General features: G+C 46.0%; 1 protein-coding gene across 1 annotated transcript in view; it reads left to right on the top strand.

Moving 5' to 3' along the window:
- Positions 1 to 26,733, top strand: part of MICAL3 (microtubule associated monooxygenase, calponin and LIM domain containing 3) — a 143,140-nt gene that overhangs the window by 72,996 nt on the left and 43,411 nt on the right. Inside the window, exons 26-32 of the mRNA XM_056847688.1 lie at positions 3,669 to 3,919; positions 7,662 to 7,751; positions 10,387 to 10,524; positions 15,493 to 15,555; positions 18,871 to 18,963; positions 23,216 to 23,338; positions 25,424 to 25,515. Coding sequence (XP_056703666.1) covers positions 3,669 to 3,919; positions 7,662 to 7,751; positions 10,387 to 10,524; positions 15,493 to 15,555; positions 18,871 to 18,963; positions 23,216 to 23,338; positions 25,424 to 25,515 — 850 coding nt within the window. The remainder of the gene's footprint in view (positions 1 to 3,668; positions 3,920 to 7,661; positions 7,752 to 10,386; positions 10,525 to 15,492; positions 15,556 to 18,870; positions 18,964 to 23,215; positions 23,339 to 25,423; positions 25,516 to 26,733) is intronic.

The raw sequence follows: 26,733 nt of genomic DNA, 5'->3' as shown, positions 1-26,733 counted from the left end.
AAAGCACTTGGTGTAAAGTTTTCAGAAATTGACATTTGCTCTGTGTTTGTGTGTTAAGTGCCGTCAAGTTGCTTCCGACTCATGGCGACCCTGTGAATCAACGTCCTCCAAAATGTCCTATTTTTGACAGCCTTGCTCAGGTCTTGCAAATTGAGGGCTGTGGCTTCCTTTATTGAGTCAATCCATCTCTTGTTAGGTCTTCCTCTTTTCCTGCTGCCCTCAACTTTTCCTAGCATGACTGTCTTCTCTAGTGACTCTTGCCTTCTCATAATGTGACCAAAATACGAAAACCTCCGTTTAGTCATTTTAGCTTCTAGGGTCAGTTCAGGTTTGATTTGATCTGTAACATTTGCTACATCAAACTTTAGGACTCTTAATAAGGTTCAAACTGTGCATTGAGGAGAATCCCATGATTCTTTCCTCTTTTTTAAAGTTAAATAAACCTCTAAGCAAACTATGTCAGAGAGGGGGGGACAGCACATACACACACACACAGAGGCTGAATTAGGGTTGCCAGTCCCAGGTGGTGGCTGGAGATCACCTAGAATTACAGCTGGTCTCCAGGTTACAGAGATCGGTTCCCCTGGAGAAAATGGCTGTTTTGTAGGGTGGACTCGATGGCATTATACCCAACTGAGGAACCTCCCCTCCCCAAACTCTGCCCTCTCCAGGCGCCACCCCCCAAAATTTCCAGGAATTTCCCATCCCAGAGCTGGCAATCCTGGCTGATAACCATTTCTCCAAGTCCTTTCTCAGCCCAAAATCGCCCTCCTCAAACAGTTTCTTCACCCAAAGGATACAAGGAAATTCAGGAAGCCTAAAGTTGCATTCTTTTAGAAGCCAGGCAAAGATGCATTTAATTTCTCAAGCCTTTTAAAACCTCCCCCTGCAACTGAAATTTTAGCTGTTCCATTCTTACTGATTTCAGACTATTTGAAAGGCTCTACAAGGTGCTGGTTATTTTGCTGGTGCTGCTATTTTCTGGTACTGTTTCATGTTGTCACAGTTACTTTATTGTTTTATATTGTAACTGATAGATATCTGTTTAGATACCAATGTAAAAATATATATCGTTCCTTTTTCTTCAGTTTCAGCATGATATCGTTCAAGGCCGAACTGGCTCACATGAGCAGTACCATTAAAGTAGAGTAAATTTTATATTGTAATTGGGGATGTAAAATTGAATCTGCTTCCCCTCCGCCAACTTTTTCTAATGCTTCACTTCTCTCATTGTAAGCTGCTTCAAAAATGTTTATGTGGAGATGCAGGATGTCAATGCTTCAAATAAATATAAGTGAATATCCCACTCCTAAATGAAAATGCAGGTTGGAGGGGACATGATTAGCAGGTGGAAAAGTGCTAAGAGTGGCAGGCAGAAGTTTAAATACAGCAACTTCTCCCCTTGCATCTCTTCCTCAGACTCAGCTGCTTAAGGTTGTGTTGTGTAGTGGTTAAAGTGCCAGACCAGGATCTAGGAGACCCAGGTTCGAATCCCTGTTCTGCCATAGAAGCTTGCTGGGTGATGCCAGGCCAATCTCACACTCTCTCAGCCTGACCTACCTTACAGGGTGGTTGTCGTGAGGGTAAAATGGTGGAGGGAAGAACATCATTATAAAGCAGGATATAAATAGTTAAATAAGTTTTTTAAAAAGGTTAGAAACAAAACACAGAAGATCTACTTGTAGAACTCCGTTTAACATGGAGCATGAGCTAGAGTTTTGTACTTTGACATGGGGGGGTTTCAAACGGCGTGCTCAGGATGCTATTTTTAAAAGAAGTAAACACAAAACTGTTTTTTCTTCCAACAAAGCAAAAGCCAGCATTCCTCTTTTTGAGGGTTAGCTATCTGTCAAGCAATGTTCTAAAATAAAAAGCAGACTTTGAATAAGTCTTTAATACAAATGTTTTGAAAAACGCATTCTTCGAAGTTGAGGAAATCGCAATTATCTTTCCCTTGTCTAGATAAAATTCCCCCGTGGATGGCGCGTTTGTGAAGTTTGCTCATAATTTCACTTAACGGTCTTGTAAAAAAAAAAAAGTTACGAAAAAGCTGTTCCCAAATTTTTTGTGAAGATAGATGGCTCGCAGTTACTTTGGCAATGAGACGATAACCCAACAAATATACTTACTTAAAACACAAGTTCATGCTGGGCGACCGATCAAGCAAAGACAACAGGCAAAATCTAATGAGAATTTGTGGTGCCGCCGGTCTCCTTAAAAATCTTTGTTACTTTTAAAAAAGGTCATTTAGGATTGCAATGGTATCTGGCAGATTTTCTCAGTAAATCCAGAAAACCAAAAAAGGTAAAGGTCCCCTGTGCAAGCACTGGGTCATTCCTCACCCATGGGGTGACGTCACATCCCAACATTTACTAGGCAGACTTTGTTTACGGGGTAGTTTGGCAGTGCCTTCCCCAGTCATCTTCCCTTTACCCCCAGCAAGCTGGGTACTCATTTTACTGACCTCGGAAGGATAGAAGGCTGAGTCAACCTTGAGCCGGCTACCTGAAACCACCTTCCGTCCGGATTGAACTCAGGTCGTGAGCAGAGCTTGGACTGCAGTACTGCAGCAGTACCACTCTGTGCCACGGGGCTCTAATCCAGAGGAACAAGGGGACTCCAAAATACAAGCTAACCTCCAGGGTGGAGAAGCATGCTATCTTTATCAGAAGTCCCCGAGCTTTTTGAGCTTGCGGGCATTTTTGGAATTCCAACACAGGGTGGTGGGCATAACCACAATATGGCTGCGGCAGGAAGCATAGCACCATACAACACAGAGGAAGCCTAAGTGCCCGGGAGAAGAGGGGTAATTTAAAAAATACACTGGAAAGAGAATTAAAAACAAACCCTGTGGTGACAGCTGCCACTGAAACTACGTTTTTTTAAACCTGCCCAGCCAATTGGCTCTCCAGTGGCCAGTCAGAAGCCCTGCTGAGCAAGTGCCCCACATGGCTCCGCCCACTTTCTAAAAACACTTGACGGGTGCCCGGAAAGTTGCTGGTGGGCCTTAGAGGATCATTCGTGGAAATAGTGAACGTATGATGGGTCCATGAGGGTTGAGTTTATACCCCATCCTGTTGAGGAGCACAAGATTCAGTTTATTGAAAACCTTTCATTGCCCTACCATTTGACTCAGCAAAGTTTGGCGCCGTCTGCCAACTGAAGTTGCTCCTCTGCTGAAAGAACACATGAAGCACCCTAATACTGAATCAGTCCCTTGGTCCAGCAAAGTCAGTATCGTCTACTCTGACCGACAGTGGCTCTCCAGGGTGTCAGGTAGAGGTCTTTCACGTTGCCTACCTGCCTAGTCCCTTTAACTGGAGATGCTGGGGATTGAAACTGGGGCCTTCTGCATGCCAAGCAGATGCTCTATCACTGAGCCACAGCCCCTCCCCACTTAAGATCCACTTAAGTTGGAGGAAGGGCTGAACAGATAAGATACAGGCCCATGGTTTTGCAAGGATCCAAGAACTTTTAGGGTATGGCACACATCATTGTTTTATAATAATGCCGATTTTTGTATAAGTGCACACTGTCTTTTTATTACATTATTGGACCTTATATAACAAGGTGGTCTTTTTTCTTTGAACAGATGTCCAGTGCCTTCATCTGGCAAACCAGTCCTTTTGAGAGGAATCATCTGTTCCTTTGTCTGTTTCTTGGTGCAGTAGCTCAGAATCTGAGATGGAGGAAGAAGAAGAGGACGAGGAGGAGGATAGGCCACAACAACCCTCCTCTGACCTGGGCGGCGTGCCATGGAAAGAGGCAGTGCGGATACACGCCATGCTGAAGGGGAAGAGCGAAGAGGATCTGGAGGCTCAGAAAAACCATGATGTGGAGGAGGAAGAGGAGGAGGAGGAAGAAGGAGAGGAGGAAGAAGGAGAGGAGGAGGAGGAAGAGGACGAAGTCTCTAGCGAAGGTTAGTAGATTTTCTTTTTCCTCTGAAGGTTGATCTGTGCAGACTGGTGTGTAGATTGAGCGCGAATTTCAGTGCAGAATCCGTGGTGTTCTCTCTCTCTCTCTCTCTCTGTCTCTCTCTCTCTCTGTCTCTCTCTGTCTCTGTCTCTGTCTCTGTCTCTCTCTCTCTCTCTCTCTCTCTCTCTCTCTCTCTCTCTCTCTCTCTCTCTCTCTCTCTGTGTGTGTGTGTGTGTGTGTGTGTGTGTGTGTGTGTGTGTGTGTGTGTGTGTGTGTAAACCCTTGAGGTTGAGCCTGAAGGAGAACTCTGTATATGGATTGTTGGGAGGTCCAAAGACATTGTTTTAGAAGAAGCAGTTGGCCATTTCCTGAGACTGTATTTTGTCTAACCTGTCTTTTACTCTCTTGCTGGCTGTCGTGTGTAACACAGTGCTCTGCTTTTACAAAAAAACATATGGGAATTCACACTTAAGACAAACTTGTGGTTTTCAGAGCCGGGCCTGAGATGCAGGGAAATCTGGGAGCTGGCTGCTGGGGAGAGCCAGTGGGATTCATTGCTATATAAGGCCAGATTTAAGCAGATTTTTGTGGAAGATCGATTCAAAGTCTGAAGAAGAGGAGTTGGTTTTTACGTGCTGACTTTCTCTACTACTTAAGGAACAATCAGACCGGCTTACAATCCCCTTCCTCTCCCCACAACAGACACCCTGTGACGTAGGTGGGGCTGAGAGAGCTCTAAGAGAGCTGTGACTAGCCCAAGGTCACCCAGCTGGCTTTATTTATAGGAGTGGGGAAACCAACCTGGTTCACTATCTTAGTGCCCAGTGCTCATGTGGAGGAGTGGGGAATCAAACCCCGTTCTCTAGATTAGACTCCACTGCTCCAAACCACCGCTCTTAACCACTACACCATGCTGGCTGAAAAAGGTAGTTGAGCAATAAGATGAAGGAAACTTTAGAACCAAGGCTTGAAAAGAGGGACTGTGGCTCAGTGGTAGAGGGGCTGGGGTAGAGTGGTAGAGGGACTCAGTGGTAGATGGACTGGGGAAGAACTGTGGCTCAGTGGTACAGCATCTGCTTGGCATGCAGAAGGTCCCAGGTTCAATCCCCGGCATCTCCAGTTAAAGGGACTAGGCAAGTAGGTGATGTGAAAGATGTCTACCTGAGACCCTGGAGAGCCGCTGCCAGTCTGAGTAGACAACACTGACTTTGATGGACAAAGGGTCTGATTCAGTATAAAGCAGCTTCATGTGTGTTCAAGATGTCAAACCGCTTCTCACAGACCAAATCCTGGCATGCTGCTTGTAGCTTTTGGAACCTCCGGGATTGACCTGGCCTGGGAAGGTTTAGAGTTCCCAGCCAATTACAGCTCTGGGCTGAGTACCAATCAGGTATTGCAGCAGCAGAAAGAAAGCTGCCCAACCCCTTTGCCTCCACAAGCCAAGTTCTAAGAGAGCCAGCGTGGTGTAGTGGTTAAGAGCGGTGGTTTGGAGTGGTGGAGTCTGATCTGGAGAACCGGGTTTGATTCCCCACTCCTACACATGTGCGGTGGAGGCTAATTTGGTGAACTGGATTTGTTTCCCCACTCCTCCACACAAAGCCAGCTGGGTGACCTTGGGCTAGTCACATTCTCTCAGCCCCACCCACCTCACAGCGTGTCTGTTGTGGGAAGGGGAAGGTGATTGTAAGCCGGTTTGCTTCTCCCTTAAGTGGTAGAGAAAGTCGACATATAAAAACCAACTCCTTCTTCAACTCTTTCTTCTTCTTCTAGTATCACAGCAATCGGTTCCTCAATCTCAGATCGCCGTTTTCTTCCTGAGCTCCTCACAGCTGCTTCGGGTGTGGCTTTAATTGCGGTGGCATTAACAATATAGACACATGTCTGAACTGGAGGTTACTACCTAGGGCAGTTTGGCAACCCTCCGTGAGTCACACAAATGTTACGGGGGGAGAGAGGTGCGTGCTGCCAGCCAGGGGGGGACAGTGCAGCCTGAAAATGCCTAAAGGGACATCAGTTGCAAGATGGAACAGGCAAGGAGCTTTCCTAACGAAAGATACATTTCAATTATTTACGAGTTTAGGAACCACAGATCGGCAAAACGTTCAGCTTTGAGGCTTTTGCACGGCATTCGTATTCCTTTTCCTGGAGCAATTATTTGTGTGGGGAAGGAGTGACCCAGTGCACGCTTCCCCGCCGTGCCATTTTCTTAATTGCACTTGGCAACTGCACCAAATTTTATTCAGGTATCTTCGGGGCGTGTCTTCTCCAAACAAAGCCGTTCCGCTTTCAAAACGGGCCTCGGTCGCCAGCGATTTCCATTCTCTTTTGGAAGATCTGCTCGGTGCCTTTTCAGTAAAGCCGGTGAGCAGTTAGCCAGTGGTGATCAAGAGCTTTAGTGAGATGGGCCCTGGATTAGCGGAAGCTATTATTATCGTGCTGCCTGAAAAGAGAAGGGACTTGCTGTTGAGCTGCCTAAAATTTCTCTACATGGATATTGTCAAACTGCCACTTGAAGATAATCCGGGGGCTTTTGTTTAGGGTAGATTTACAGACCTGAAGTTCCCAGAATGCCTCTTTCATGTGCATGGAAGAGGAAAACTTAGCTCACGAAGGTTTTTGGCTCTGAAGGCCTCTCCACCCATGACAGATTTCCTACGTAATTGCTTCTTGGTAAGGAAATCACTTGTACCCAGGCTCTCTTTGAGGCCCCTAACAATAATAACAAGAAATGATGACACGTGAAAACCAAATAAGGTATCCAAAAAAGAGTGAGATGTGAACAGGATTTTTTTAAAACCCTCCCTTTGGTCTTCTATGCATGGCTGTTTCCCTCACCGTCACCCCTCCAACAACTTGGGGTCTTTGTGTTAATTATGCATGCCGTTTCCGACCATCAGAGGTCACCTCGCTCTCCCCCTGTGTTTCCCCACGTTTTGCCTGCATTTTCAAATTCGAGATAAAACAGGTCTCTAAAAACGCAGGCAAAATGCAGTGAAACACGGGGAGAGTGAGGCGACATCTGACGGTCAGAAATGGCATGCATAATCAACACAAAGACCCGTAGTCAGAGGGGTGACGGCAAGTGGAACAGCCATGCATAAAAGACCTTTGAGTTTGGGGCCTTCCTGCCCCCCAATTGATCCTGCTTGTACCATATATATTGTGTGTATGTACGTGCTCGCACACCATGACACAGGCAGTGCGCACATGTGTTTGTCATACAGTGAGAATCCCCACTTGACAGTGGATTCTTGCGATGCGTACACACGGCACAGTAGGGGAGGTGTGGTCACCACAGGGATGCATGTACAGTATATGCAGTTTCCTAAATGAAGGTGAAAAGACAGTCATGCTAGGAAAAGACAGTCATGCTAGGAAAAGTTGAGGGCCGCAGGAAAAGAGGAAGTCCCAACAAGAGATGGATTGGCTCTATAAAAGAAGCCACAGCCCTCAGTTTGCAAGATCTGAGCAAGGCTGTCAAAGATAGGACGTTTTGGAGGACTTTGATTCATAGGGTCGCCATAAGTTGGAAGCGACTTGACGGGTCTTAACCCGCACAAATGAAGGTGAAATCCATCTTAACAGATTTACGACGGATGAAGCAGAGGCCCTGAGCCATTTTGGTCCCCCTCCCCCTCCCCACCATCTCTGTGTCCTTTCTGATTTTCTGTCCTTTCTTTCTCTTCATTTGGTTCTCGTTTTCTGTATCAATGCTATTTGTCGGTGTGCGACTCCCCCTGCTGTAGAGGGAGACTATTACCCTTGGCACAGTGAGCTCCAGCAAGGCCTCTGGCTTGAACGTCTCTCAAACGAAGAGGACACGGGTACATTTAAAGGTACCCCTGCACCGCCGCCACCTCCCCCCCCCCGAGGAGTTTGGGGAGGGGGAGCCTCATTTGACAAAGAGCAGGTCTCGCGTGAGCCAGTGTGTGTTGCATTGATCAGGAAGCTCCTTTTTTCCCTTTTTTTTTTTGCTGCTGCTGCTGACTCCCAGATCGGGAGCAGACGGCACCTATGTAAATTTTACCAGTGAAAATCCCCGCTGTTTGGTTTTCTGCATCGAAAAGCAAACAGTTCGGCTGCGTTTGGACGAAAAGCTTGGTGTGAGCACCTGCTTCCCCTGTATTAAATTCCAGCTGTGGTCAAAAGGATTGTTGCCGCTGCCATGTTTCTGTTCTCGGCTGGGTGCGCTTGTGTGGGGAGAAAGGCTGCAAGCTGGCTTAAGCACTGATGAACCGTGAGGTGTTTGCTGTTAGACTTGTGCAGCAAGCCTGTTGTGTGTGGTGTGCTCCCCCGCCCCCCCATACCATTTCCCTTTCAAGGATTTCTGCACCTAGCAAGAAATCACACATCGTCTCCCCCCTCCCTCATTTTATTATCATGCCAGAAATTGTGAGTTAATAACATATTCACTTGTGTAGAAGAAGAAGAAGAGTTGGTTTTTATATGCCAACTTTCTCTACCGCTTAAGGAAGAAACAAACTGGTTCACAATCACCTTCCTTTCCCCTCCCCACAACAGACACCCTGTGAGGTAGGTGGGGCTGAGAGAGCTCTCTAACAGAGCTGTGACTAGCCCAAGGTCACCCAGCTGGCCTCATGTGTAGGAGTGGGGAAACCAACCTGGTTCACCAGGTTAGCCTCCACCGCTCATGTGGAGGAGTGGAGAATCAAACCCGGTTCTCCAGATCCGAGTCCACTGCTCCAAGCCACTGCTCCAAGCCACTATACCATGCTGGCTCTATGTGTAAGACATAGTCAAAAGATTAAGCAGATGACGAGAGGGAGGGCATCTTGGCCATCTTCTGGGCATGGAGTAGGGGTCACCGGGGGTGTGGCGGGGAGGTAGTTGTGAATTTCCTGCATTGTGCAGGGGGTTGGACTAGATGACCCTGGTGGTCCCTCCCACCTTACCCTGTCTTTGGCACCCTGCTTTTTGATATATTCTGCGGAGATATATTCTGCGGAAATATATTCCCATTTGTCCCTTTGGCAGAATGAGCATTATTCTGAAACGAGGGGTTATTTTTTGATGCTTTATATTCAATCGCAATAATTATTACATAAATGGAGAGCAGAATGCCACACCAATGACGGTATTGAATGGCTTTCTGTCAACAAGGCCAGTTGGCTGTCCTCAGTTCATTTTGTTCTAAAGCTTACACGGTAGGCACCTCCACTCAGGTTGCCTTGTTATTGGCCGGGTGAAACTTGGGCATGGGCATTCTTCCAAAAGAAGGAAGTCCCAATTCCTGACGATCAGGCGAGGCCTGCTCTATGGGGAGTCTTGCTGTGTTTCTATGCGTTTCCCTTCCACTCTATCCTTGCTGGTTGAAAACTCACCTTTCTAACTTCAAAGGCTGTCTGTACTGGTGTGAACACTAACTCTGCTTAACCCCAGGACTAGCATCAAGGGCATTCGGCAGCATGAGGTCCTGTACCTTGACCAGGGAGCCAGGTTTTTATCACTCACTCCTAAATCCATGGTTTCCTTCAGCAGTTCCATTTTGCATCATCATGTGTGTTGACTTAACCTTCATACTAACCAGAAAGGGAGAAGAACAATTGATTTACTTTTCCCCACGCCCACCTTAATTGGTTTCTTTTCTCCCTTTCAGAGGTATTTTCTTCTCTGATAGTAGTTCCTGAGACTAAATTGCTGGATGATGCTAAAGACCACCAGGAAGAAAAGGAGCGCTTCTGACCTTGCATTTGACATTTGAGCAGGATGCAACAAACAATTGTTAGGAGCATTTGTGGGCAATGCACACAAGTTGATACAAGTTGTTGCAAGTACAAGGCAAGGTCTGTCCAAAGAAAAGCATCTTAACCAGGCTTAACTTCGGCAGATTTGACGGCACTTATCACACACACACACACACACAACTTTGGCAGGGTTGCACCCATAACATACAGAAATGTACAAGTATGCTGCAGAAATTATGGCATACTAACTGGGCCTACGTTTTTGCTGTTGCTGTTTGAAAACGGCCATGTTTAAAAGAAGGAGAAGTCGCTTTTGTGGTGGCCGAGGTGTGTTTTTCCTGTGTCGCATTAGTATTCGTAAAAGGATGCTAGCAGGTACAGGTTGTCGTTTACCTTCATGGGGATCTGCTGTTCCTTGCAGAAGTTCCATCTGGTGCACAGGGATACTTAACAGGAGAACTTAAGCCACAGTCTTTGTGAGCATCTTGGAAGCATTTTGGCATGGAGTAGATCTGGAACCTGGGATCCCCTGAGCAAAAGAAAGCGAATGTGGGAGAAAACCTATGCATGAATGGTGCTGAACTTTATCTGTCTTCTTCTCTCCAGTTTACCTCAGCGAGTAACTTCCGTTCTTTTCTTCCCTCCCTTTTCCTGCATTCCATTCCTCTGGTGTGTGCTCCTTTTCTTCTTCCTTCTCTCCCATCCTCCCCCATTCTCCTTTGCCACTCCATCAACATAATCCCCCATTGGCCCTTTTGTCTGATAGCTGGAAACCTGAGGCTGCAACAGATAGTAAATCCAGTCGATCCCCTGGAGATCTTGGCAGATGTGCACTGGACACACATCCGTCAGAAAGAGGAGGAGGAAAAACTGGGCCCTACTTCTAAGTCCTCCACCTCCAGAGGTAAACCTGTCCCCACCGTGTGTTGACTCCCTTACATCACGAGGGCATTTGTTCTCTGTCAGTTGAAGCTCCAGGAAGGCCAAATCTCCTTCCCTTGTAAGAGTGGGTGTTGCTTTTTAATGGTTTTTTGGTTTCCAGGTTCTGTCAGGCCTGCAGAAGAGGATTTTCCTGGCTTGTTTTTCTGGTTCCATTTGCATTTTTGATGCCCTCCTGCCTGTGGGAAAGCAACCGCTATGGTTTCTCATAAGCTGCTGCTACTAGAACAGAACGAGAGCTCGAAAGGTTGGGCTTGAGTGAACCCTTGGCCTGGTACTGCTTTTACATGAAAGGGATGGTAGTTAGCTTAGGGAAGGGATTGTAGTTAGTTTAGGAAAGGGATTGTAGTTAGGAAAGGGGTTGTAGTTAGTTTAGGAAAGGGATTGTAGTTAGTTTAGGAAAGGGATTGTAGTTAGGAAAGGGATTGTAGTTAGTTTAGGAAAGGGATTGTAGTTCACTTAGGAAAGGGATTGTAGTTAGTTTAGGAAAGGGATTGTAGTTAGCTTAGGAAAGGGATTGTAGTTAGGAAAGGGGTTGTAATTCGTTTAGGAAAGGGGTTGTAGTTAGTTTAGGAAAGGGATTGTAGTTAGCTTAGGAAAGGGATTGTAGTTAGGAAAGGGATTGTAGTTAGTTTAGGAAAGGGATTGTAGTTCACTTAGGAAAGGGATTGTAGTTAGTTTAGGAAAGGGATTGTAGTTAGCTTAGGAAAGGGGTTGTAGTTAGTTTAGGAAAGGATTGTAGTTAGTTTAGGAAAGGGATTGTAGTTGGCTTTTTAAAGAAATAATCACTTGATGGTCCAGGTTCTGGTGCTGTGTGGATCCCAAGTGGGTCTAAAAAATTGGTCTAGAAGCAACTAGTTCCTCTTTACTGAATAAGCACAGCCTTTCATAGGGGTGGGCCACAACCCAGTGGTAGAGCACATTCCATGCATGCAGGAAGTCCCAGTTTCAGTCCATAGCTTTTCTTCATTGTGATTAGAGTTATCAGGGTTTCGAAGGGGACCCTGACAGCTGCTGCCCCTTGGAATAAGAGGATACTGGGATTAATGAAGCGAGTGATCTTACCAAGGAGTATAAAGAAGCTTCCTTATGTGCTTATACATTAATCTTAACTCAGCTCGGCAGCTTTTGGCACTGTCCTTTGCATCAGGTAGAACACCGTCACACATACTGTAGGAAGGGAGGAGATTTAAGAAGTAACGAACTAGACCGGGAACAGCCAGCTGTGAACTGCAACATGGATTTGTCCAGCCTTCACAACCTGTTATTATATGTCTGCGCTCTGTTCTAGCAGGAATTGCCTTCTGCCATCTTCATCAGCAGAAGATCGGTCTTGGCTCTGAGTGTAAAGGGAAAGGACTGTGGAAGAGGGGACACTTCCAGCCTCCTCTTCCTTCCCTGTACTCTGTATCCAGCAATGATGTCAGAGCTGGGAATGATCCAGCCCCTCAGAAGGTTGGTTAAATCCTGTCATTGCAGGATTAGGAAGATGGCTGTTCTGGAAAAGTCTAACTTTTGGTTTAAAGGTCGATGAGGAGGCCACAAGGCTGGGGTGGGGGTGTCTAATGTGAAATGGGTTTTTCTTACAACAGTTCTGAAATCTTCTTCCTTGAAGATTATTTTATTTCCCCTTAAAAAATCTAGAAAAGAGCCTGTAGGGCAGGGGTTTCCAACTCAATTGTTACGAGGGCTGGATATGATATAAATGCAACTTGGTTGGGCCGGGCCATGCCTTGTCAACCCAGATTGAGAGTGTGGGGGAGAGGTGGCTGCTTCAGATGGCTCACGAGCCGGATAAGAGCTTTCAAGGGGCCGGATCCAGCTCACAGGCCTTATGTTTGACACCCCTGCTGTAGGGTATTCTTACAGCCTGGAGCTGTGAGCAGGGCATATTGCTAGTCTCCATGATTCATACCATACCTGCTCTGGGATTTGAGGCCTCCTCAGGTGGGACACCCATCATCCTGGAGTGGTTTTGGAACAACAGCAAACCAACTTCCTGAAAATTCTGACTGCATGGGATGGTGAGAAATTAGAGGCCCAGGATCACAATCCAGGTATACATTTGTATTCAGAAGGTCAGATGTAATGGAAGATGGACCTTGCCAGCAGCATCCATAAACAAGGTGCTGGGTGCTCCAGGAATTCTTCTAGCCTCCTTAGCCTGGAAGAAAAATTATGTATTTATTTAAAACATTTATTGGTCCCCTTTCTTCTTTACGGAGCTCGAGGCAGCTTGCAACATGGATAAAGCACATCAAAATACATCAAAAACATAAAAACCAGCATTTAAAAATTAAAGTGAAGTATGCAGACTTGCAAATTCTCCTGCCTCGCATCTGATCTTGTTGCAGAGTGAGAGTGTTGGGGCCCATTGCTGGTGTTGGGGCCCCATCAAGGGTCCACCCTCACCATCCTCTGGAGCTGATGCTGGTTATGCCAGTTGCAGATTAATAATTCTAAGGAATCTTCTAGAAAGTTATTTCTCTGTATAATAAATATGGTGGTGTTACACTTACGTTGCAGGCGATCCCAGAACTTTTACTCTCGGTAACGCTTCAGGTGGAGGGAGATACCACTTTCCTGGTATCCTAACAGCAATTTATGGTTGTGGTGAGAGGGCAATTTCTCCTGTCCTCCCAAACAGAAGATCTTCAGTACCTTTTGGGTCCAGGCAGCCGTTAGTCTTCTCCTCATTATCTACACTGCCTTCTCTTCCTTAATTAACTTGTACAGTTGCACACTCTCTGCTTCTGTTCTAGATTTGATAACTTATTCATTTTAAACATTAGAGTAAGGCTTGTGATGGTTGGTGTAAGAGAGGATACCTGTTCGCTCCATGACTCTACGCTTCCGGACGTCAGGAAATGCTATTTCAGAATACCGCCTTCTCTCCGAGCAACGCTATCCTACCTCTGCCTGCATAATTATCCCTCCCCCCACCCCCGGGTCGATTATTTCTCCAGAATCTCATGAAGAGACTGTTTGTCTCTGGCCATGCCCTTTCACTCTCAGGCTGTCTCTTCCCCAAGTGCATGCCCCTGCCTTCTCAACATCTATTTCAAGAGTCTCTTTCCCTGGTGAGCCTCTTGAAGACAAGGAAACAGCAAGCTTGAGCCTCCCGCAATGTGAGCATGTTTAGTTGCTCCAAAGTTGCTTTCCAAAGCTAAGAAGGCCGTGCCTTGCCTCAAGCATCAGAAGATTTTGTTTCTCGAAAAGAGGTATCCTGGAACCCAGAGCTCCCCCTTCCCTGCCCAGCAGATTTCAAGAGTTGGGCCTACAGGATTAGATGTTCGTTTTAAGTTTTGCCTCTCACATGAGCGTAGCTTTCTTGTTTGTGTGTCTTTCTGGTTTTCTGCATCCTCTGTTCATGTTTTGTTTCATTTTATTTATTTATTTATTTCAAATTTGTAACCCGCCCTCCCCAGCAAGCCCAACAGGAGAGACGAGGGGAGGGTAAAAACTTTACTGAGTCAAGGTAAACTACACATTAGCTTAGATCAGACTCATTCAGCATTGCCAGTGGTGGGAAAAACCTGTGGATTAGTGAAGGGTGGAACTGATGGGTAAGAAGGAGTAGGAAATAGCGGCATAGAGGATACAGGGTTTTGTTTATTTATTTACTATTTAAATTTCTAGCCTGCCCTCCCCGGCCAAGGCCAGGCTCAGGGCAGGTAACAACAATAAAAGCATATGTCATACATATATGTCATGTGTTTGTGTATTATATATATATATATAATATTTAAAATGATAAAAATATGCAATCTTGTAAATTATTAAAACCACAGATGGCTCACAATTCGTATAGCACCTGCTGTGTCATAACGGGCAGGCAGACAAATACACTAAATTATTTTTAAAAACGGGGGGAAGTAGGGAGGCCAGCACTGAGAACACCTGCGATTGCCCTCAGTTATAGGCCTGGTGGAAAAGCTCCATCTTACAGGCCCTGCGGAACTCTGCGGGACCTGATGCTACTAGGTAGAGCATTCCACCAGGCTGGAGCCAGGGCCAAAAAAGCCCTGGCCCTTGTTGAGAACAGCCGCATGCTCCTGGGGCGGGGACGACCAACAAGTTAATATCAGTTAAACGCAGCGTTCTTCAGGGGGTGTACCAGGAGAGGCGGTCCCGAAGATACGAGGGCCCCAGACCGCGTAAGGCTTTAAAGGTCAAAACCAGCACCTTAAACCTGATCCGATACTCCAGCTGGAGCCAGTGCAGCTGTCAGAGCACTGGCTGAATATGTTCACGGAGCGAGGTCCCCGGAAGGAGCCTCGCCGACGTGTTCCGGAGGCTTCGGATCAGTCTCAAGGGCAGCCCTGTGTAGGCGCAAGGAAGACGAATCTGCAGCGCAGGAGGTTGCCAGGAGAGGCATGGAGCTGAACAGCCTGTGCTGCAAGGGAAGAGGAGTCTTGGGGCCGGCGTGGCATCTCGCGTCTGGGTGCAGAATAGATGAAGGGGAATAAGGGAGCCAGCCAGTTGGAATTGCTTAAAGGGAGAGTAGCACAGTAGTGACAGAGGCAATGGATTCGTTTAGCAGAGTGAAGAGAGGAAAAGGCAAAAGAGGTTTGCATCGTGGGAGCACGGACAAAGGTTTACCAGCTAATCGCAGGTGGGTCATAAAGGTAGCCAGCAGCAGCAGTTATTTGGTTGCAAACGTTCACTCTTCCTTTCTGTCTTCCTCTCCCCGTCTTTTTGGGAACCTCTCATGTCTGGTCTTCCCCCTGGCCGTTCCCTTTGTTTCTTTTTGGGGTTCCTCTCATGTCTAGTCAGTTACAATGTCTGGTTTTCCCTTTGTCTGTTTACTTTGTTTCTCCTCTCTTTTACCACATTGCGTGTTTCCCTCCATGACGTTTCTGTTTCAAAATATTTATTTGCGTGCTCTGAAATTTATCATCCTTTTTATTTTATTTTATTTATTTTAATTCAGCATCCGACCTACCCTCCGTACGCCACGAGGCAGTGCAGGCGTGGCTGGAAACAGTCCCAGGAGGTAGTTTTGGTGACGTTCCGCTTTTACAGCTCACAAGTAACCCCTGCCCGCCACTGCTGGCGCTACCACCTTGTCTGCGTTTTAGCGTCCCGACTGCTGGCCCCCTTTTAACAACCAAACTGTGCCTTTTGTCGCTACTGCATGCTTGGGGGGGGGGGGTTAGGAAGGGAAGGTAACGGGCTGCATGTCTCACTGAGACGGTCCATTCTTGCATGAATTGGATTTCCATCTTAACCAGGCCTAAAGGATAAGGATGTCCCATAAACAATGAGGGGAATGTAGATGTCTAAGAGCAGAACGCAGGTGTTACATTTCTGACTTAGGCAATCAGGACCTGTTTATTTATTTGAATTTATAGCCCGCCTTCATTCCCAGCCAGGCTGGGTTCAGGGTGGGTAACAACATTTAAAACAATATAAAACCATAAGAAGAACAGGAGTTGGTTTTTATATGCTGACTTTCTCTACCACTTAAGGAAGAATCAAACTGGCTTACAAATCATCTTCCCTTCCCCACAACAGACACCCTGTGAGGTAGGTGGGGCTGAGAGAGTGTGACTAGCCCAAGGTCACCCAGCTGGCTTCATGTGGAGGAGTGGGGAATCAAACCCAGTTCTCCAGATTAGAGTCCACCGCTCCAAACCACTGCTCTTAACCAGTACACGACGTTGGCTCTCTAGTAGCCCTCTTCTCCATCAGCATGTCCACTCCTTTCTTAAAGCCTTGTTGGCAGCCCTCACCACATCCTGGGGCAGGGAGTCCTGGGTCTTAAGAAATCAGCATTACAAACGGCCATGCCCCTGTCTCTGACCAAGTGAGTTATCTGTTGACATCAAAACCAACAGGAAAAGTACCATGTAAGTGTGCATCCCACCCAAGTCTTCTGTGGGTTTGATGTTCATGACAGGGAATTGCGCTGTCTAAGCTACATCCCATAACCTGTCACTGCTTAGTACTCTGCTTCACATGCAAAAACCTCATGCCCTTTATTGAAAGAGCAACGAACTTTCCCACTGTCGGTCTGGACAAAAGCCTCATGCCACTTTGGTCTCGGGCCCGTCCGTCCTCCCTCCCTGTAGCCAAGTTTAATATTAAAGTCTTCTGTTCGTGAATTTGTGCCATGGTCCCTATTCATCACAGGCACTAATTTCTGGGCTAATTTCTTTCGTTAACTTCACAGTCCAGAAAGCTGGCCACTGCGCACTTCCGTCACAGGGTCCCCTTGCTCTTTTTTCCCCTCGCTCTGCATTAAATTTGTGGGGATCTTACGTATGCGTGGCTGCCTTCGTGCCCATTTGAGGAGGAATTAAACAAAAGAGAAGACATCCTGCCGCTGACGCTGGGAAGAAAATTCTCAAAAGGCAGGGAAAGGCAAAGCTAAGATGCACCAAGAGTTTTGGTATTGGGAGGCGTCCTCGAATCAGAAGCACACTCCAGGCGGAAGTGTTTAAAGGGAATACAAAGCGACCTGAAGCATATTGCTGTCCTAAAGTCTGAGAGGGATTAAACTCGTCTCCTGCCTTTGGCAAGCCATCCCCTAAATAGACAGAGGGACAATTCCTTTTAAAGGAATATGCCATGGAAAAATGCATGGCTGGTAACTTGCGAGCCACATTGAAAATGTACTTCGCTCTCCGATCTTATTGGTTAACTGAGCCCCGCCAGCCGGGGCCTTACAAGAAATCCTCCCCTTTATTTATTCTAGAGCAAGAGCCCTTGCCCTTGCAAGAGCCCTTGCCAGCTGTGAAGGGAATTTAGTTTGCTCGGTAGAACGGCGTGGGCACTTGGCATTGAGCTACGGTTGAGTTTTGCATGAATTGTAGTTTAGTGCCTTTCTAAACCTTATTGCTTCTGGCAGCTGAGCTTTTGGGATGGCCGCCTCTCGCCGCCTCCCATTGTGGCTGCTGACGTAACAGGACAAAATGTTGAAACCCCTCTGGCTTCTGGTCCTAGTCGTGCCTAGCTCACAAGTTTCTGTGCAGCAGCTTTTGTCCCTCGCACTTCATCTTTAACTGCATAACGTGTGTAAATGCATACTTGTACAATAAGTGTGAATGGGTGCAGAGGTATTTTTGTTCTCTTCCCCCCCCCCCACCACCACCCTGAATATATGTTTGTACCAATGTGTCACTAAGCTGTACCTCTGGTAAACCCGTCCCTGAATTTGACCTTTTCAGTACGTTTACAGGGTATTTGCTGGGAAACTGCCTAGCAGGCAAAAGCGGAATTTCCCTGCATTAGAGGGCCTTTCAAAATATTCCTTTGCCTAGCATTTTGGTGCCCATTTCTTTACCTCAAATGCTACCGATTTACTCCTGTTTAATACTTATATGCTTATTTTGGATAGCCGCTGGGACCAGGCCAGGCCTGGATGCCATTGGCCAGAGGAATCTGCCTTTTGAATGACAAAGCTGTTCTACGGGACTAAGCGGATTCAATAGAACTTATTTTTATTTATTAAAGTATTTATACCCAGCCTTTCTTCTTGGCTCGAGGTGGCAAAGACGACTGATGTTGTAACAGATTTTTAATATGATGTTGAAGGCAACAAAACACTGGCGAGCCTTTTAAAAGAGCCCCGCTTCATATACCAAAATAAATAAATAAATGTTTTTTGCTCATTTGAATTGAAATCTGAGAGTGTTTTCTGGCATCTAAATTGTCAGTTCGACTGGCTCTTTGTAGATTGTACCGCTTATTTGTTTAGTGCATTTTAATCTCGCCCTTTCCCCAAGGAGCTTGGGTGGCATACGTGGTCCCCTCCCCCCCTTCATTTTATCCTTGCAACAACCCTGTATGGGTTGTTTGGGCTGAGAGAGAATGATTGGCCCAAGTCCACCCAGCAAGTGTCATGGCCAGCAGGGATTCGAACCTGGGTTTCCCCGGTCCTGCTCCCGCTGCATCACTGAGTGAAGGATTTTTTGTGGGGAGGGGGTCGCACATACGGGCACAGAACACTACCATGCTACGGACCTAGCATTCCCCCGGGCACGTTCAGCTTGCTAGATGCAGATATCGTTTTTATACGGAGGAAGCATTCAAACAATACCAGCTTTCCCTCCAGTCTAAAGCGGTACAGTCCAGCAATGACCAGGTGACTTTGCTGTTTCTGTGACCTGGCTGAAAGAAAGAAAGAAAGAAAGAAAGAAAGAAAGAAAGAAAGAAAGAAAGAAAGAAAGAAAGAAAGAAAGAAAGAAAGAAAGAAAGAAAGAAAGAAAGAACTACCCACTAGATTAGTTTTGTCTGAGAGTTTGAATTATCTGTTCTCTCTGCGCATTACCTTTATTTTAAAACCTGTACATCAAATCTGTTCCAGCCCTGTGTGAAGAGAACGAATATGAGGATGAAGCGGGCACCGAGCCTGCCGAAGCCATCGAGGATGGGGACACGGGGGCAGAGCTGGACGATGGTACGGAACTGCGGGTTCCCTGGTTGGGCGGGGGGGGGGAAGCAGTCTAACTCTGTTGCAGCCAAATCAGTGTCCTCTGTCTGTCTTTTATCTCACCCTTTCTCCAATGAGCTCAGGGCAGCACACATAATTTTTCCCTCGTCCGTTTTATCCTCATAATCTACCTGTGAGGTAGATTAAGCTAGGAGAGTTGGTTTTGATATGCCGGCTTTCTCTACCATTTAAGGAAGAATCAAACCGGCTTAGCATCCCCTTCCTCTGCCCACAACAGACACCTTGTGAGGTCAGTGGGGCTAGGAGAGTTCAGAGAGAACTGTGACTGGCCCAAGGTCACCCAGCAGGCTTTGTGGGGAGGAGTGGGGAAACCAACCCAGTTCTCCAGATCAGAGCCTGCCGCTCATGTGGAGGAGTGGGGAATCAAACCCGGTTCTCCAGAGTAGAGTCCGCTGCTCCTAACCGCTACACCACGCTGGCTAAGAGAGAAACTGGCCTGAGATGAACCAGTGAGCTTCACAGCTGCATGGGAGCTGAACTGGTTCTCCCAGCTCCTAGTCCAATATTCTGAGCACTGTACTGTGCCCAATCTGCTGCAAAGGTGTATTTGTGTGTGTGTGTGTGTTTGTGCAAGGGCAAGCAAGCCCAAACAACAGAGCTTAATGTATCTCGCTCTTTTAGCCAAGGAGAATTAGGGAGGGGAAATACCACCGTTGATTATTAATAGAGTTGGTCCTTGATTTGAATGAATGGTTGTTCCGAAACAAAAATTATGAAGGTGCTATAGAGATGGGCGCAGAATCTGTTATGTTTTTGTTGTTGTTCTTTGACGTTGGCTCAAAGTTAGCCATGCACTTTGTAACCGGTCAGAGTGTTTGCTTAAAAACCAGAGGGCATCACATAAATTGCTGTAGGCCCAGCAGTACAAAGACATGCCAGAACCGAGTAATCCATGCTAGACAAAAGCAGCAGCAGAGGGACTGTATTTGGATTAAACTAGAATTTGAGGTGTGCTCCAGAGAAATATTTGTCTGGCAGGGGTTAAAGGTAAAGGTAGTCCCCTGTGCAAGCACCGGGTCATTCCTGACCCATGGGGTGACGTCACATCCCGACGTTTCCTAGGCAGACTATTTTTTTTTATGGGGTGGTTTGCCAGTGCCTTCCCCAGTCATCTTCCCTTTACCCCCAGCAAGCTGGGTACTCATTTTACCGACCTTGGAAGGATGGAAGGCTGAGTTAACCTTGAGCCGGCTACCTGAAACCAACTTCCATCGGGATTGAACTCAGGTGGTGAGCAGAGCTTCTGACTGCAGTACTGCAACTTACCACTGCGCCACAGGGCTCCTGTCTGGCAGGGAGCAGCCGTTTATTTGAACAATTTTATGTCAAAATATTGTCGAAGGCTTTCACGGTCAGAGTTCATTGGTTCTTGTAGGTTATCCGGGCTGTGTAACCGTGGTCTTGGAATTTTCTTTCCTGACGTTTCGCCAGCAACTGTGGCAGGCATCTTCAGAGTAGTAACACTGAAGGACAGTGTCTCTCAGTGTCAAGGGTGTAGAAAGAGTAATATATAGTCAGAAAGGGGTTGGGTTTGAGCTGAGTATTGTCCTGCAAAAGTATTGTCCTGTAAGTATCAAGATAATGAGAGACAGCAAGAATTCTACGAAAAGCAAAGCCCCCTGCTAGCAATATAACACGCAAGGAGAGAAACGCCATCAAGACCCTCAATGCAGATCCAGAAATCATTATTCTACCAGCTGACAAAGGCAATGCCACAGTGATCATGAAAACAGAAGAATACAAAAAGAAGATTGAGGAACTTCTGGACCCTGCCACATACAAAAAACTAAAACGAGATCCAACTTGCAAAATTACCAGGAAAACTAGCATTCTGATCAAGAATTCCACTCTTCATCCCGACACACACAGAAAACTATGCAAGACTGAAGCACAACCACCACGATTATATGGACTACCTAAAATTCATAAGGATTCCGTTCCACTCCGACCCATCGTGAGTGCCATTGGTTCCCCAACATATGAATTAGCTAAATATTTGACCACCCTCCTACAGGACCACATTGGAAAAACCACTTCTTACATCAAAGATTCAACTCACTTCATCAACAAAATCAGTCCGTTAAGACTCAATCCAAAGGATATATTAATCAGTTTTGATGTTGTATCCCTCTTTACCAAGGTTCCAGTTAAAGACACAATCTCATTGATTAACCAGATTTTTCCAGAAGATATAACAGCCTTATTTCACCATTGTTTGACAACAAGTTATTTCCTATGGGATCAAGAATTTTATGAACAGATTGATGGAGTAGCTATGGGAAGTCCACCCAGTCCAGTAATAGCAAACTTTTACATGGAATATTTTGAAAAGACAGCATTAGAATCAGCACCTTACAAACCTACAGTCTGGTTCAGGTTCGTAGATGATACATTTACCATTTGGAGCCATGGTGAAGAAAAATTAATGGACTTTCTAAATCATCTTAATAATATCCATCCAAACATTCAGTTTACCATGGAAAAGGAAATTGAGGGTAAACTCCCATTTCTTGATACTCTTGTCATCCGTAAATCAAACCTTCAGTTAGGTCACAAGGTCTACCGGAAACCAACTCACACAGATCGCTACTTACACAAAAACTCCAACCACCACCCCCGACAGAAAAGAGGAATAATCAAAACATTAATGGACCGTGCAAGACGGATCTGTGAACCACAGTTTCTCAAGGAAGAAACTAACCATCTAAATCACGCACTGCTAGCAAACGGCTACTCCAAGAATGAAATCAGAAGGGCCATTGAACCAAACAAAAATCAGAAAACTCAAGAAAAACAGTCTCCCATAGGAAAGGTATTCTTGCCATTTATTAAAGGAGTCACTGATAGGATGGAGAAACTTTTGAAAAAACATAACCTACAAACAGTGTTTAAACCCACCAAGAAAATACAACAAATGCTACGATCAGCAAAAGACAAAAGAGACCCCCTCACCTCTGCAGGAGTATATCGTATACCTTGCAGCTGTGGAGAAGTTTACATCGGGACCACAAAACGCAGCATACAAACAAGGATAAAAGAACATGAAAGATACTGCAGACTTGGCCAACCTGAGAAATCAGCAGTGGCTGAACATGGACTGACACAAACAGGACACAGGGTCTTATTCCAAGACACTGAAAGACTGGACAGTTCTACCAACTATTTTGTCAGATTGCACAGAGAAGCCATTGAAATTCACAAACATCAGCACAACTTTAACAGAAAAGAGGAGAGTTTAAGAATGAATAAGGCTTGGCTTCCTGCCCTGAAAAACCTCCAGACAAAGACAACATTCAACAATAGCCATACAGATTAGTTTTGGATTACACACATTAACAGATCACTTCAGGATACAATGGTTCCATATTAACATACCATATCCTCATTAGCACATTATCTTGATACTTACAGGACAATACTTTTGCAGGACAATACTCAGCTCAAACCCAACCCCTTTCTGACTATATATTACTCTTTCTACACCCTTGACACTGAGAGACACTGTCCTTCAGTGTTACTACTCTGAAGATGCCTGCCACAGTTGCTGGCGAAACGTCAGGAAAGAAAATTCCAAGACCACGGTTACACAGCCCGGATAACCTACAAGAACCAATTTTATGTCAAATTAATAGGTTTCCAAAGCAAACAAAAGAGTTCCTGTAAGTAATGTTTTTAACAATATAACCGTGTAAAAGATACATCTCATCAGCATCCCTCTTGTTGGAGTAGCGACTATTATTACTAATTTCCCCCCCAAAAAACTCTCCCTGTGAGAGCCTTTTATCTACTATTTTCCCCTGCAAAAGATACAAAAATGTTGATTACCTGGAAACTTTTATAATGTTTTTCCCTCTAATGCCAACGTCGTGGCCTGAAACTAGAGACTGGGGGGCGAGGAAATTCAGACTAGAGAGCATAAATCGTAACTGCTAAAGTACCTTGTCTTGAGAGCACTATAAGTTCCTGGTTACCGAATAGTGTAAAGGGGGGGTGCTTCAAAGATGGATTGGAACGTGGCAGGCCCAGTTTCATCCACTTGGTGAGTTTGGTCTGGCATCAGATCTGATTGCCACTTTCTTTACACACCTCTCTTTGGGTCGGCAAGGTGAAATGTTAGCAGGATGTCCCTACAGGCTTGCACCTGAACGCCGTTCTTTCTTTCCTTCCTTCCTTCATTGCACAAATCGCTGGGAATTAGATGACATCCCATCGGATGCAGAAGCAGAGTGCCGTCTGCATCATGGAGAGACGGAAGAACTGGAGCTGAAAGTTTCCGACATTGTGGAGGCCAAAGCCACCGACCCTTGCATTGCAACGGAAGGTAAGGAAATACGCGTGGTTCAGCAGTGGCATCGGCTGCCTGGGGAGGTGGTGAGCTCCCCCCTCACTGGCAGTCTTCAACTGGACAAATGCTTCTCAGGGATGTTTTAGTGGAGGGTTGGACTAGATGGCCTATGTGGCGCCTTCCAGCTCTACGATTCTATGAAAATATCGCCATCATGGCCAGTCTTGATCAATACAGCTCTTCTCACAGAAGGTTGGAGGCCTGCTGTTGCACACGAACACATGAAGCTGCCTTATACTGAATCGAACCCTTGGTCCATCAAAGTCCATATTGTCTACTCAGACCAGCAGCTGCTCTCCAGGTTCTCAGGCAGAGGTCTTTCACATCACCCACTTGCCCAGTCCCTTTAACTGGAGATGCCGGGGACTGAACCTGGGACCTTCTGCATGCCAAGCAGATGCTCTACCACTGAGCCATGGACCCTCCCCAAACAGTCCCAAACAGTTTTGATCAGTCTGTACTTTTAGACTCCTCTTAATTTGCAACAAACACCAGTGCCCTGTCACCAATACTTGTCGGAGTAAAATTCATAGCCCAGTTTGCTTCTGGGGAAGACTATGCTATGGAGGGGTGCACATGGGAAAAGCCATGTCAGGTTGTGGATTGGGCGAGATCTGCCCAAACGTACAATGCTCAGTGCTCCCTTAGGATTTCAGCATCTTTACTTCCAGATTTGCCAACAGCCACAAACGAGAAAGAACTGAAACACCGCTGGAGTTTCTCCTCCTTTGGTTAGTGCAATCTGAATGGCAGTTAACCTTGCTTGGATAGTAGGGTTTTGTAGGGGGGTGCCAGCTGCAGTTGTGTTCACGGTTTGGGAATCTTCAGTGTCTGTAATCCCTGTATGGCAACTCTTTTCTCCGGCCCTTTGCCTTTGCTTCTGTTTTGGGAGGACGCCGTAGATTGTAGCAGCCGTGGCTTGGCAACCCTTGTTGTGTGGAGGGGGTGACTCCCGCTGCAGCTTCTTGCTGAAGTCTTCCCTGCTTGCTGAGGAGACACAGGTGGAGGGGAGAAAAGCCCCCAGAGAGCTGCCGTAAAGGAGGTGGGAAATGGGGTGCAGTTGCCTCCTCCTGTTCTGGTGGAGGTTCTGCTGGTGGAAGAAGGGCTGTCACTTAGAGGAGGGCAGGGAGCTGTTCCTGTTGACAGCAGAGGATAGGACTCGCAATAATGGGTTTAAATTGAAGGCAGATATTAGGGAAAATTTTTTTACAGTAAGAGTTGTTCGGTAGTGGAATCAGCTACCTAGGGAGGTGGTGAGCTCCCCCTCACTGGCAGTCTTTAAGCAGAGGCTGGACAAACACTTGTCAGGGATGCTCTAGGCTGATCCTGCATTGTGCAGGGGGTTAGACTATCATAGAATCGTAGAGTATCATAGAATCATAGAGTTGGCCCCTTCCAACTCTATGATTCTATGATACTAAGAACGTAGATGGATGCTTTCACCTGAATTCCCTTCCTCACTATGTCCCATGGCTTGCTCTCTCTCTCTCTTTCTCTTTCTCTCTCATGGTACAGCTCCTAGCCAATAGGCTGTGAGCTAACCACACTGAACTGCTAAGCAGATATTTTAATTCTGCTTTTAATTATTTTATTTTATATAATTTATTTGGTTGTATACATGCTCTTTAGATTCTCCTCAGGTTTCTTAAATTCAAACAGACCCACAATAAATGTCACTACCGGAACTGTGATAGCTGGATCACAACCACCCAGCAAAAATGATAGCTTATTAGCTACATTCATGTTTGTATCAGAAATTAACAAATTAATCAGCTGTGTTCTTAATTGCTTGTATCGTCTACACTAAAATGAGACATGCTCCACAGTTTCAATAGAACCGGTCCCACATCCACAAAGATTATCAGAGTAGGGCTTTTTAGAATAGCGCATGGCTTTTTATCAGTGGCGGTGCCGGCAGGGCCTTTTTGTGGTCTCAGAGAGGTGCTACAGGCAGGGAAGGTTTGTGTCTATGAATGTCTTGTGCTCTCAGTTTGTTGATCCAAGCGTATGTGTTTCAGATGGCTTTAAAGGTGGTAATGGCCTTGTTATGTTCTCCTTCAGATCCTTGCAAGCCTTGCCTCCCGGTCCCGTCACCCTGCGAAAAGGCTGTTACGCTTTCTCCAGTTCTTAACCACGAGGAAGAACCAAAAGAGGCAAGATCTGTTTTTTTTTCTTTATAGAAAATAATACGTGTGGTGCACAGCTAGTCGAAGAAGAAGAAGAAGAGTTGGTTGTTCTATGCCGACTTTCTCTATCACTTAAGGAAGAATCAAACCGGTTTACAATCTCCTTCCCTTCCCCTCCCCACACCAGACACCTTGTGAGGTAGGTGGGGCTGAGAGATCTCTAAGAGAGCTGTGACTAGCCCAAGGTCACCCAGCTGGCTTCATGTGGAGGGGTGGAGAAACAAATCCAGTTGAGTCACTCATTCCTTTATGATACATCATCTTTCTATAATGCTGGATTTTGGGATCTTTCTTAGGATGAATCATCTTTCTATTTCTTGATCATTACCACAAAAGTGTCTGGCCTGGACTAGTTTGAGTGCTCGTATTATATTGCAGCTGTAACAATTGTTATGGAAAACTGGCTGCCTGGTGAATTCAGCAGCAGCCAAGGAAGAATCCCTACTGGAGGTAGAAAGCTGCCTGTTGTAATTTCTTTCCTGCTTGATGCTTGGTGGGATGTTCCGTGGACATGGTCGGCCGCTCGTCGATTTCAACAGGATTTAACGCTCCCTCAGAGAGATCTCTGGGGCAGCTCAATTTCACGGTCACTCTCCCTAGCATCACTTGCATTACTTGCCAGTTTCATATCAGATTGATGATTACAGTATCCCTTTCCCTGTGTGAGGGACGTCATATCAATAAGAATTTTAGCCTGTAGTATATAATAATCCAAATAAAGTCAAGTTATAAACTCTCCTGATTGGCAGTTTAGGTCAAATCAAAACCAAGGCTAAAATTCAAGTGTGTATTTGTGGGTTCTCCCTTCCCCCAATTTACAAATCAATTAAACATGTATGTGTGTCAAGTGCCGTCAAGTCACAGCCAACTTATGGCAACCCCTTTTTTGGGATTTTCATGGCAAGAGACTAACAGAGGTGGTTTGCCAGTGCCTTCCTCTGCACAGCAACCCTGGTATTCCTTGGTGGTCTCCCATCCAAATACTAACCAGGGCCAACCCTGCTTAGCTTCTGAGATCTGACGAGATCAGGCTAGCCTGGGCCATCCAGGTCAGGGCAAAACATGTATGCCCCCCCCCCCACAATTCTTAGGGATAATCACCTGATTACAATTTTGAGATTACCGTTCTTGCCTAATATTGTGTTGACATCTGCATCCATTCATGGTTTTGAATTTTATGTAACA

This window comes from Euleptes europaea, chromosome 3 (genome assembly GCF_029931775.1).
Source record: "Euleptes europaea isolate rEulEur1 chromosome 3, rEulEur1.hap1, whole genome shotgun sequence".
Classification (NCBI taxonomy): Eukaryota; Metazoa; Chordata; class Lepidosauria; order Squamata; family Sphaerodactylidae; genus Euleptes; species Euleptes europaea.
Note: the sequence above shows the minus strand (reverse complement) of the source record. Positions and strands in the feature narration are given on the sequence as shown.